General features: G+C 42.9%; 1 protein-coding gene across 5 annotated transcripts in view; it reads left to right on the top strand.

Moving 5' to 3' along the window:
- TRA2A (transformer 2 alpha homolog) overlaps positions 1–7,174 on the top strand; it is a 29,551-nt gene extending 22,377 nt beyond the window's left edge. For all 5 annotated transcript variants that reach the window (XM_039342101.1, XM_039342102.1, XM_039342104.1 and 2 more), the window contains exons 7-8: positions 6,100–6,167; positions 6,350–7,174. In XM_039342101.1, the coding sequence (XP_039198035.1) occupies positions 6,100–6,167; positions 6,350–6,360 (79 nt within the window). In that variant the 3' untranslated portion in view covers positions 6,361–7,174. The remainder of the gene's footprint in view (positions 1–6,099; positions 6,168–6,349) is intronic.
- Positions 7,175–13,101: the final 5,927 nt, after the last annotated feature.

A 13,101-nucleotide genomic window follows, 5' to 3' on the forward strand; every position in this document is an offset into this window, starting at 1 on the left:
GGAAGGCTACTAAGGCAAGCGACAAGCAGGCCAATTGCACGCACAGAGCCCTGGAGAAGCAGTTCTCCCGGGCCCAACATTTGTCAGCTGGGCAAGGACATATGCCTCTGCTCCCCCCACCAGCTGCACCTGAAGCAGGAGCGCAACTATTGACTTCATCAAGGGCGTGGTCACCGGAGCCTGAGCATCAGCAGGTCTCGATTCAGACCTTTGGTCAGAGAGGGCTACCCCTCTTTTGGGAGGACTCGATCTGCCAGGCCCTTGTATGGCACCCACAGCGTCATTCACACCGAAGGCTGCGGGGTTACGACCTCCACTAGAGCCGTCCCTTACAGACCGGCTGCAATCATGGATATCACAGGCGGTTCTTCAAGCCATGGCATCATCAGGTCACCATCAAATGTCACCCATACCGGGGCCCTCATCAGCACCCACTACTTCATCTCAACCTACATTTGATCGTACCGGCATGGTCTCGCCATCCCACTCACCTGAATCTGATTCCTCTAACGCTTCGGATTATGACGAAGGTGCAGACCGGTGGTCGGATTGCGAGGAGCCTCCACAAGACTCCCAGTCCATGGCAGAACTCTTCAATACATCTCTTTTTCCTTCTTTGCTGCGCAGGGCCTGTGCAGCGGGTAAGCTTACCTCCGACCCGGTCCCCACCCCAAAGTCTTCCACTGCTCAGGACATGAATCCCCTGTTCGCTGAACCAGTAATAAGACACTTACAAATACCCTGTCCCCCATTATTGCTGAAGAACATTCAGGGACAGTGGGAATCACCAGCAGCTCAGCCATCCCAGGGAGCGGCTGAGCGCAAGATTGTGGACGTGGCCCAAACTTTGACGGACTTATTGGAGGTGCCCAAAGTGGATGAATCCCTAGCTCTACTTTTCTCAGCAGCCAGTCTTCCAGCAGATGTTTCTGACGCCCGTAAGGCGGAAGATAAGTCTGAACTAGCATTGCGCAAAGTTCACCTGGCATCTGCATGGGCAGGGAAGGCGGCAACCTCCACCTCATTCTTCGCTAGAATCTCCCTTACCTGGCTTAGACAGTTACAGGACAGAATTCCCCTGGAAGAGGTCAGGATCCACCAGGACCTGACAAAACTCATAGCGATATCTGAGTATATGGCGGATGTCTCCTTATACTCTGCCAAACACTTGGCCCGGGCAATAGCTTCCAGCATAGTCGCTCGGAGGCTACTCTGGCTTAAAAGTTGGAGGGCCGAAAGTAAACACAAGTGTCGAGCGGCCACCTCCCCCTTCAAGAGAGGCAGATTATTTGGGGAGGCATTGACTCTGTATCTCATAGAAAATAAACAAAAGCAGAAAGTCATCTCTCATTTGACGAGGAGAGCTAGCAGGCGCTTCTTCCTCTATGGTCACCATCAGTCCTTTCGGACTGGAGCTACGGCAGAGACGGGACAACCCTACCAGCTTACAGCTCCCAAAACAGAACGTACATTTGATAGGACGAGCTATAGGGACCGGTCCCAGTATCAGACCCAGAACAAGTCTTCCTTTTGTGGCAGAGGGGATCATCCCTTCCGTCGCACCAAGTGACTCAGGAGGGACCCCCCCCCATTGGCAGCAGACTCACTCTTTTCATTTGACAGTAGGAAAACACAACCACGGGCTCCTGGGTTCTGCGCACATAAGAGAAGACCTGTCTCTGGAGTTCAAATCCACGCCCATAGACCATTTTGTCTCTTGTCCAACCATGAGAAACCCAATAAAAAGAGAGCTCATGGAGGACGCCATCCGACACTTACTGAGCATCAAGGCCATAGAGGAGGTTCTCCTGAACCAAGCGTGACGGGGTTATTACTCCATACTATTTGTAGTCCCCAAATCCTCAGGGGAATGGAGAGCAATCCTCGACCTCAAAGGTCTGAACCTCCACCTCCAGTACTGGAAGTTCAAAATGCAGACACTCCATTCCATCTTGGCCAGTGTCAGACGAGATCTCATGACCTCAATAGATTTAACAGAGGCATATCCGCACATTCCCATCCTCCCGGAGCATTGCAGGTTTCTGCGGTTTTGTTATCTCAACCGCCACTTCCAGTACAGACCCCTACCATTCGGTCTTTCCTCCGCCCCCAGGGTCTTCACCAAGATCCTGGCGGTGCTGGCAGCTCATTTGACATTGTTCCCGGTGCGCGTCCAGTGTTACCTGGATGACATACTGATCCAATCACATTCTGTCACTACCGCTCAGTCCGACTTGGTCCTCACTATCAGGACCCTCCAGAACCACAGATTCTTGATAAACTTCAAAAAGAGCCAAACATCTCCCTCGACCCGCCTGTTACATCTGGGCGCGGTAATAGACACAGACTCTTGCCATGTGTTTTTGTCAGAGGAACGGCGCAGGAGCATCAGAGACCTAGCACTCAAGGTACGCAGGAGCAGGGCAGTGACACTGGCTCTCCTTTCCTAGCTCCTGGGGAAGTTGATATCCTGCATAGCGATAGTGCCATGGGCCCGACTGCATGGCCGGACCCTCCAGTGGTTTCTGCTCCCGTACCAGAGATAACACACCAGTACCTCCAACCAGTTGGTGTGTGTCCCTCGCCAGGTGTGTCTCTCGGCTGGTGGACATCCTCGGCCATTCGCAAGGGGACTCTTTTCAAGGAGCCTCGTCGTATCATTGTGACCACGGATGCAAGTCTCTTCGGTTGGGGTGCACATCTCCAAACTCAGATGGCTCAGGGTCAGTGGTCATAGGCAGACCTGAGGCACAGCATAAATTGGTTGGAGCTCAGAGCGATCCATCTGGCTCTCAAGCATTTCCAAACAATGCTCAAGGGGCAACACGTGCTGGTCCTAACAGAAAACATGGCTGCAAAAGCTCATGTGAATCGGCAAGGGGACACTCGATCCAGGTCACTCATGATGGAGGCTCGGGCATTGGGATCCTGGGCAGAGAGCTACCTGCTTTCCATCAGGGCCAAGCACATCTCGGGAGAGGCGAATCGTCAGGCAGACTTCCTCAGCAGGTCGATAGTGGACCATTCGGAGTGGAGGTTACACCCGGATATCTTCAGGGAGGTCTCAGACAGTTTTGGTCATCCAATCGTGGACCTGTTTGCCTCACTGGAGAACACCCAGCTGCCCAGATTCTTTTCACGCTTCCCCTCTTGGGGAGCGGAGGAGACGGACGCCATACGCAGCCCGTGGCCACAAGGCCTTTTATACGCCTTTCCCCCCGCTGCCTCTGCTTCCAGCAGTGGTCAGGAAGGTCCTTGAGGAGCAGGTGGAGTTAATCTCACTGGCCCAGAAGACCGTGGTTCGCAGACCTAATGAGCCTCTCCACCTCAGCTCCATGGTGGATCCCCAACAGTCACATATGGTTAACGCAGGTAGGGGGATAAGCACAAGGGATCCAACAGGTTGGGATAGGTGGAAGATAGGCAGGTGGAGCAATTGCAGCATTCCTGTGGTCAGTTGTAAGGAAGGGTGGATTGCCAAGCTCCCAAATTTTGTTCATGTGACCATGGGGTGCTGCTGCAAATTCTGGTACAATTTATAAGTCCCTTCATTTAGTGCTATCATAATTTCAAATATTTGCTGAACAAATGGTGGTAACTCAAGGGCTACCTGTAGTAGTTTTCTTCTTTCAACTCTGCTATTATTGTTCAGTTTCTCCTGAACAATAGTGGTCTCATGAACACCTAAATTCATCAATGAAGAGAGGCCTTTAATCCCTTCAACATTATTCTTGGGTTTTTTGAGACCTCCAGCAATATTACAGGCATTAGTCTTGGTGTGATCTTGATTGTTCAACCCTTCCTAGAAAGGTTAAATGCATCCATTTATACACAATTTGCCTGACAGTGGATTGGCAGAATCCAACTCCTGAGAAATAGTTTTGTAAACTTTTCCAGCCTGATAAGCAACAACAACTTTTCTGGAGGTCCTCGGAAATCTTTTTTATTGGAGCTCAAACACACTTCCCCATTTAGCAGAGATGGACAATCCAAGAGTCATATATTTCCCCTAGTTTCCCATTTGTGGACACCATTTATGGTTTGGGAGACAAACGCTCAATTATGTACACTGCAGATTTAAAATGACAGAAGTATATGGTCTGCATAAGCCAAATCCCACCTGTAAATTTCTCTTAAAATGTGTGAAAAATATGCCCAAAATGTTCAGACCTACCTCTTCCAGGACATTGCTAGAAAGTCTTTTGCAGTATTTGGAAAACTAAGTTTATTTCTTTATCATTTATTAAATTTCTATACTGCCCATCTTATCTAAGTGACTCTGGGCAGTTTACAGACAAGTTACTGCTCATATATAACATGATTTTTCATTTGTATTGTGTTTGAAGTGAATAATAACAAACAATATTTTAACCATTTTATTGGCAGCTATTAATATGATATAGTGAATATTTTTAAAATACTCAAAATATCACAATAAAACCAATTAAATAAAATAGTGTGAAAGCTGGCAGCATAATAATAAATATGCTGAATATTTTATTAAAAAATGAATGAAATTTTGTAATTTGTGTTGGGGGGAAAGGAGTGACCATCTTTTATTTACCACTTTTTAAAAGCCAAACTTTTAACAGGTTTTCTAACAAGGAACGTTCTTTGTTCCTTGTTAGAAAATAATCAGTCAAGCGTAATCAGTTGATTATTTTCTAGTAAAAACAAGAGGGATGCCTTCTATCATTGCATGCTCCTGTTATACTTTTTGTTTTTGTTTTTTTAGGAAAAAAATAGATTCATTAGATCTTATCAGGATAAGATTACCTTGTTTGTATCCTACAAAAGAGGCAAAATAAATAGGGAGTGAGTTTCCCATGCAGTTTTTAAATTTTCTGTAGGTGCCATACCCTTGATTCTGCCTGACATTTAAAAAGGAAAAGAAAAACCAGGATCACTGGAGGAGATTATTGAATTACAGTTCAATAAAGGCTTAATTAGAGTGTGACAAAAATAGTTAATACTATTTATTGTGCTATTCTTTCATCAGTATAATTGTATCACTTTAAAATCAGAGGAAAGGATACAATGTGAAAAATAAATAATAAAATAGGAATGGAAAAAAGTTGGTTTGGGAAGAAAATATCCTAAGAAGTGATGGCAAATAGGGCAATTTGGAACTTTTGCACAAAAGTAATGATCATTATTACCTACATGTTGGGAAGCTATTTAAAAGTAGAATGTGCATTTGTGCTAAGCAGATTATATATGTAGACTGCTGTTATATAAACCAGTATAAATAGTTCACACTAACAATTTGGGACTGGCAACTCTGTCTCTAAGTGATGCAATTGCTAAGTGAATATATCACGTGGCTCTACTGGACTTAACAATTTTAGTTCCATTGCAATTGTTTAGCAAATCACTGCAACTCATTAACATCACATGACCTTCCTATTGACTAACCTTGCTTGTTACAAGCTGATTGTAAAGGTCACAAAAGGCATTCATATGACTACAGGCTGCTGTGGCCATCATAAACATGTGGCAGTTGCAAAGTGCCCAAATAGCAGTTATGTGATTGTGAGGACACTGCATTGAATGGTCAGTGATTGAGGTGGTAAGTGAGTGAAACAGGCTACATGTATGTGGGGGAGTCTTCAACTTGCAATTGATCCAAAAATTTTCAAGATAGTTGTTAATTTTACTACCTGTCTTACCACAATTGTTAAGTGAATTACTATAGTTGTTAATGTGATTGTTAAGTGAATCTGGCTTCCCCAATGACTTTGCTTGTCAAAAGGTGATCTCATGACCCAGGACCTTGCAGCTGTCATAAATACATGCCAGTTGCCAGGCATCCAAATCTTGATCACCATGGGAATTGCTGCAACAGTCATGAAAAACGAATGGTCATAAGTCACTTTTCTCAGTGCTGTTGTAACTTTGAATGGTCACTAAACAAATGGTTATAAGTCAAGGATTACCTGTATACAATTTAATTCTATTTTACCACAATGTAAACCCTACAAATAATTTTTCAATTAATATCTACAAGCCTCATTAATATATATACCTGTGAACTGCTAAAATGTATGAATATGGGAATGAGCCACTGTCAACAGAAATATTTTGCATTTTCTTTCAAAGGAGGCGATCACCTTCACCATATTATAGTCGTTACAGATCAAGATCAAGATCTCGTTCCTACAGTCCAAGTAAGCATAACTATATTAATTGTGAAGAGTAAATATGTATAATTTAATATAGTGAGAGATTTTAAGAGTAGCATAGGAAATACTAATAAAATATACTCTCCTTTCAGAAACAACTAAATTAATATAGAAGCTAGTCTGGAGATATGAATTTATAGTTACAGCATTCTTTTTTTTTCTTTCAGGGCGTTATTAAGAAGAGAAGTCAATTACAGAGCAAATACCATTTTTCAACAGCATGTTCCGAACCTAGCTTTTCCTGTTGGTCTCCTACCATTATCCTATATCCAATTAAAATGTCCCTGGTTCATTAAGATGTATTTTCTTTTAAAATACCCATTTTCATCTCTTCTTACTGTAATATTCAGGTGTAATTGTTGTAGTTTTATGTACTTAAATATCTTTAAACAAAAATTAATGGGAATCCCAGAATGGTAAATATTTTGTAATTCCTGCATTTGGTTGTTTTTTAAACAAGTGGATTTTTGTTGAACCTCATGGAGAATGGAGAAAGAACTGGTATGTGCTAATGCTTGCATGTCATATTTTCAGTAGAAAGCTACTATTTTAATAACCTGTTATCTTTTTTGGTTTCAAAAAAATCCTCTTGTCCTGCTTGTTTTGTTTAACACAATTTGGTATATAATCCAAAGCCAGAATTTTCCTGTATCTTCAGTTTAATAATTAAAATAATATTGGACCGGAAGGACTATCCCTTGGAGGGGGGGGGAATATATACCTGACGCACCCTGTTTAATGGACTTTGGTAATAATCTCAATGCTGCTCAGAGGAAATTGAATTTTGTTTTAAATACCTGCAAAGTATTCCTCTTATTTTTATTTTTATTACCCCATAATCAGGATAAGCTTAACTGACTAGATATAAGGAATATTTGATCTGTTCACACAAGTCTATATGATACAAAGATGAAGCGGGTTCTATTTAGTAGTATGATCTGAAATTGTAATTATTTGACTTCTCAAAATAAATTTAAATTGTACAATTGCAATTGTTCAGTATTTCTATCATTTGTTAAAAGTTTTTAGATTTGAAGCTGGGAATGGATAATGCAAAGTAACAAATAATTAGACATGTTGATATAGTGAAGGCAAACTGCTTGTGTCTATCTTTACATTCCAACCAAACTGAAAAACAATACAAAAATTAATATCTTAAAATTCAGCATTTGAAAATGGGTTTAAAAATATGATTCTTATTACTTTCTATATTATTAAAGGTTTAATTATACATGCACATATGTTACAAAGAAAAAATAGAGGGAAAAAAACAAGTCCTCTTAACTGGAAAAACCTGAGGCTTTACAAATGGCTATGATTTTTGTGATGCCAAAAGGAAGCCTTTAATCCTTGCAAAATCAGCATGAACTGAACTGCTTTTAAACTGACAGCAGGTCTTAGTAGTGGGTAATATTTGGATATAAGACATTGCCTGAAACCAGACAGTATGCTGAAGGAAAGCAAGAATTAAATAAGAAATAAGAATAAATATCTAGGAAACAAGAACACATAATACCGTGTTTCCCCGAAAGTAAGACCTATCCTGAAAATAAGCACTAGCTTGATTTTTGGGGGTGGGCCTAATATAAGGCCTACCCCCAAAATAAGCCCCAGTTTTAGGGTGAGGCACACCTCAAAAATCAAGCGGGGATGGGGGTGTTGAGCTGCCCCAAGCACCCTGCACCCACTTATTTGCAGCAGGCCTCTCCTGCCCAGCCTACTTCTGAGGCTTCACAAGGCCTGCATTTCGCAATCAGACTCTTTTCTGGGAGGCCACTGCAGCTGAGAACCAAGCTATGGATTGGATCCATAGCTCGGTTCTTGGCTGCAGTGGCCTTCTGGAAAGCTTTTGACTACAAAATGCAGGCCAGAGCTCCATTGTCAGCTGTAGAATGAAACTGCTCCTTTGGCCACAGAAGAAGTGGGCTGCCTAGGTGGGGCTGTCGATGCCAGAGATGAGTGGGAAAGATACTCCCTCCCCCCAAATTAAAAACTGATGGCTCTTTTGGAGGCAAAAAAAAAAAAAAGACGGATCTTATTTTCAGGGAAACATGGTAGCCTTCTATAATGTTAAGGAAAATTAGACGTTTAAATGCAGTCAATCCTTTTTTTTCTTAATTTTTCATTTCTGGAAATAGGTGTGCTACAGCTATAATGAATGGACTGCCATACTGTAATGCTATAAACTTGCTGTTGAATTCAGTAGTTCCAGTGGAAGAGGAGATAGCTTAGGGTTGTACTCTGGAATTCTTGAATTGTGCTTTGTACATTTCAAGAAAGGAGAAGATAACAATAGTCATACATATGCAAAGGCATAGATCAGGGGTAGATAACATCAGCTCTTTTATGACTCGTGGACTTCAACTCCCGGAATTCCTGAGCCAGCCACGCTGAGGGAAAAGGGAGAGGTTTCCAAGCTGAGCCATGCTGGCTCAGGAATTCTGGGAGTCGAAGTCCACGAGTCATAAAAGAGCCAAGGTTGCCTACCCCTGGTATAGATGATATAAGCATGAATATTCATAATTAGAAAATCTCATATTACTTCCCCACTCATCTACTGTAACTATCCTGAAGAGTTATTGTCTTAATAAAAAGAAACAGTTGCATTGCTATAGCAATTTTGCTACTACTGAGAAAGCCCCAATTACCATACATTTCTTCAATATTTCTATCTTGCTAACATGCTCCCACTTCTCCAAGAACTTGTTTTCTTCATAAGTTCTCTCCATTTTGATCTCTTGGAGGGCAAAATATGTGTCTCCCTTACACTCTTCTGGAAACAATTATTGAAAAGACCTAATGCCAGCCAGAAGAGTAGGCAATCTACAGCTTAATTTTCTAACTAGCCTGCCAACAAGGTTTACAATTTCATAAACCAATTGTATAAGGACCTGAGGCAGACATGTCAAACACAAGGCCCAGGGGCTGGATGCAACCTGCAAAGTGGTTTCATGTGACCCGCGAAACTATTCTGGAAACAGTGAGGGAACAGCCCCCGCTGCCTTGACCCTGGCCCAGGCCAGCTGGGAGCCAGTGTACAATTTTGTAGTGGCCATCTATGCTGAAACGCATTCAGCCTTAGCTCCACAAGGCCGTCTGGAAACAGCGAGGAACCAGCCCCTGCCGCATCGGCCCCACCCCCTGGTTGCATGCTGGGGAGGTGTCACCCTTTGTGAGGAATGAAGAAATGCACCATCACCTGGAAGTGGCCAGCAAATGGCCCTCACCTGCTTCACATATCCAGCTTGATGGGCTCAGCCAAGAGCTGAGCCAGGTGGCTTGAAACCAATGAGAAGTGTGATGCTACCTAGCCCCCAGCCTGCCCAGTTTCAGCAGGCAGCAAGATGCAAAGCTGATTGAGCTTCGCACCACCCAGCTCAATCTCTCGGCGCTGTGAGAAGAGCGTCCCGCTACCTGCTGAAACCGGGCAGGCTGGGTGGCATCACACTTCTTTTTGGATTTGCGCCGCCTGGTTCAGCCTCTTGGCACTGTGAGGAAAGCGCCCCACTGTCTGCCGAAACTGGCAGGCTGGGGGCTGGGCGGCATTGCTCAGGTAACATTGACTCTCATGCTGCTCATGGCATCCCCTCCCCCAAAGCTCACCAAGCCAAATATGTGAAGTAGGTGAGGGCCATGTGCTAGCCACTTCCAGGTGATGGTGCATTTCTTCATTCCTCAGGAAAGGTGATACCTTCCCAGCTGCGTTTCTTGCCTGTTTTTCTTCCTCCCTCATCTCCAATACTTTTCCCACCACTCTGTACTTAGGAAGAAAGGAAGGGAAGAAGGAGAGGGTGGGTCTGAGGGAAGTCCTGCCTTAATCCTGCCCTGCTGCCCTTTCACCATCCCCTTGCCCCCTCCTGGCCTATCCTGGGGGTCTCCCATCCTATTGCTAAGGAAGCTTTGGATACAAAGCCGGGTCTATTCCCATGGAGAGGGAATGAGCCTCCCTCTGACTTTGCCCTTGTACCCATCATGAGCAACCTGGGTAAGGAGAACAAGCACAGCAGCAGCAGTCTTGAGGAGGAGGTAAGTGCGGCTGGGCACCCCCTTGAGGAAGTGGGGCTGGGCTTGGTGCCACGGATGCTCAAAGGCCAGACTGGGCATTTGACCTCTGTTGTCCAGGGCTCCTGGCAGCCCGAACCACCATCCAGCCCCCCTGCATGGCCTGAGAGGAACAGTGAGGCTCCTCCAGTGGACGACGACTTGGCACTTGCCCTGGTCCCACCCAATTCTGTCAGAGACCCTCAGATCTGTCCCACTCCTGCCCAGGCCCCCACAGGCACCCTTGACGCGAATGATGTAGAGCTGGTCACACCCTCCCAGTAGGCCACATCCACCTTGGCCACATCCCCCTCCCCGAGGGCAACCGCAATGCTGATGCGGCCCTCAATGAAATTAAGTTTGACACCCCTGTCCTGAGGCATAAGAAAAGAAAAGTATGGAATAATTTCCATCAACAAATACCATGTCTTTGGCAAGTACAGGGGAGTTTGAACATAATCAAGCTGTATTACAGTATGGTGTTTTCAATTGCTGGTAGAAAAATACATGTCTTAATTTAACACATACATTGTACTCTTGCAGATTTGCCCTTTGTTTCCCTGCTGTATAAACCTTGATGAGTAGAGGCTCAATATAGAAAAGAACTGGCGTTAGTGATTGAGGCTTGAGTGGTGTATGCATTGAGGATGCCTTATGGAGTCCCTACGAAAACTTCTCTGCTAAAGCATATTTTTAACCCAGAATCTCAGTTTGTTCCCTTCTAGCATCTCTTTCTATGTTACCAAGGGAACAAACTCTGATTCTGGGTTAAAAATACACATCAATCGCTCATCCTCGATCACCAAGGCTAGTTCTCTTTTATATTGAACCTATACCCATACAGCGTAGAAACAAAGGGCAAACTTGCAAACTCCAGATGAAATTATGAAATAGACTAAAGCAATTATTTTATTTAAAAGTTACTGGTGAACAACCAGTTCAATTACTGTTGCATGCTACCTGGCGATCATAAATAGATCATAACCAACAGAAACCCACTTTTTAGCAACAACATTGCTTTTGCTGTAGAAAAGAGAAGGAAAAAAAAGAAGATGAATATAGTAAAATAAGCACATTATTTTAACAATAAAATCAAACTTCCATTGGCTTAAAATCCATTAAAAGTGATCTTCATGGCTTTTCAGGATTTCATAGTCAGAACTTTGCCTTTTTTATTTCCTCTGCTTGGAACATCTAGTAAGACTTGCTTCTGGGGTTGCTGGAGCAGCCTCAAATGACTTAAACGCACCTGTGAAGTTAAACCTTCAAACTTTGTATTGCTTTGACTTTCCACAGAGTTTTTTTCTCTAGTGCACTTTGTGAAATGCCAAATTTCCCCTTACAACTGGTTATAGTTTGGTGTAGCCCACTCAGGTCACAATGTAGTCTGACTTGCCCTTGGGTTTTTGGCACTGCTCCTATTGAAAAGATTGTATAGCATATCAGCAATTTGATCATGGTCAAAATAAACATCTTGAATAGGAATTAATTCAAAACCTACGGGCATTGGTTGCCCATATATAATTTCATAGGTAACTTTTAGGTTGCTTTAAACTTGGGAATACCAGGGGAACTATAGGGGTATATCAGCAAAATCCGTTTGTATCATCTGGAAAGGGTACCACACTAGGCAGTTGGGAAGAATGTGGTCTTAGTCCTCTTCCCTTAAAGTGCTCTTAATACTGCATAATTGCCAAACATTGCCTCTATATGAATTTCTTTGCCTGCCCAAGTTTGCTTAAACTTCTGGGCTGATGCTCCTGTTCCTTCATGACCTTGGTTATATAGTTCTGGACAAGGTGTTCTGTGGGCTGCATATCCTGTCTCATGCTTTGCACTCTCCCTTCCCACTGTGATGAACCTGGTAAGACAGTAAAATTGAAAGACTACATTAAAACTGGATGTACCTTTTAAATTCTCCATTAGCTTTGTTTCTGCTATTATAAAAAAAGTAAGAGGCTTAACATATCAGACTTTTTGTAAGTCATTGAAAAGCAGGTTGGGCTTAAAGCTGAACCTTGCAGGGCATTCAAATATGTGTACTGAAGGCCCCCAAAATAAAAGCTAATACTGTATATTGTAAAAACTTATATAGGTGAAGAAAGAAAAGGACATTTGCCAATATCAGCGTGTGAAAAAAATTCTCTCTGGTCTTAAAGCTGAACATTGTGGGGCATGCAAACATGTGTATTGAACCACCACCACCCCCTAAATAAAAGCCAGTAGATAGTAAAATTTCACATAATTGGAGAGAGAAAAGGATATTTGCCAAGATCAGCATGTGAAAAATTTTTTCTCTCCAACTTATTTATCAAAACAAATTGCTGTAGCAGCTTCTATCATCAGCCCATTTTATGAACTTTTATGTTAACTGCCAAAAAGATTTCTTCTCAGGTTAGCCTTAGATAAGGACTTGATAATCAGTTCAAACTCTGGAATGCAATTGGCAGTTAGTGGGGGCAAGGGGGATAGAACTACCCTGCAAAATATTTTATTTGGGTAGCAACTGTCTTTGTGCTGGAAAAAAAATGAAAACTCAAATAACAATCTCCTGGGTAATCTGAAGTTTTCCATAGTACTCAGTTTGCGCTTGTCCCAATAAGGAAAGGAGCATGTTCTGTATTTTGTACATGCTCAGGAATTATCAGCAGAGAACAAAGAAACAACATATTGAATCACTATTCATAGACCATCTTCTCTCGGCTTTTAGGAGTGATAAATAAATAAATATCTTTTAAATCAAGAGTTGTAAGGCAACATGATCCAGCAGTCTATGTTCTTAAAAAATTAATTATGGCTGCAAGATTTAATTTCATCATTCTGTTCAGTTTAATTAGAGCTTCATTTTGTGCCAAGTTAAAAGTGCATGTTTTCAGTT

Source organism: Crotalus tigris, unplaced genomic scaffold (genome assembly GCF_016545835.1).
Source record: "Crotalus tigris isolate CLP2741 ecotype Arizona unplaced genomic scaffold, ASM1654583v1 scf7180000017774.6281472, whole genome shotgun sequence".
Taxonomy (NCBI): Eukaryota; Metazoa; Chordata; class Lepidosauria; order Squamata; family Viperidae; genus Crotalus; species Crotalus tigris.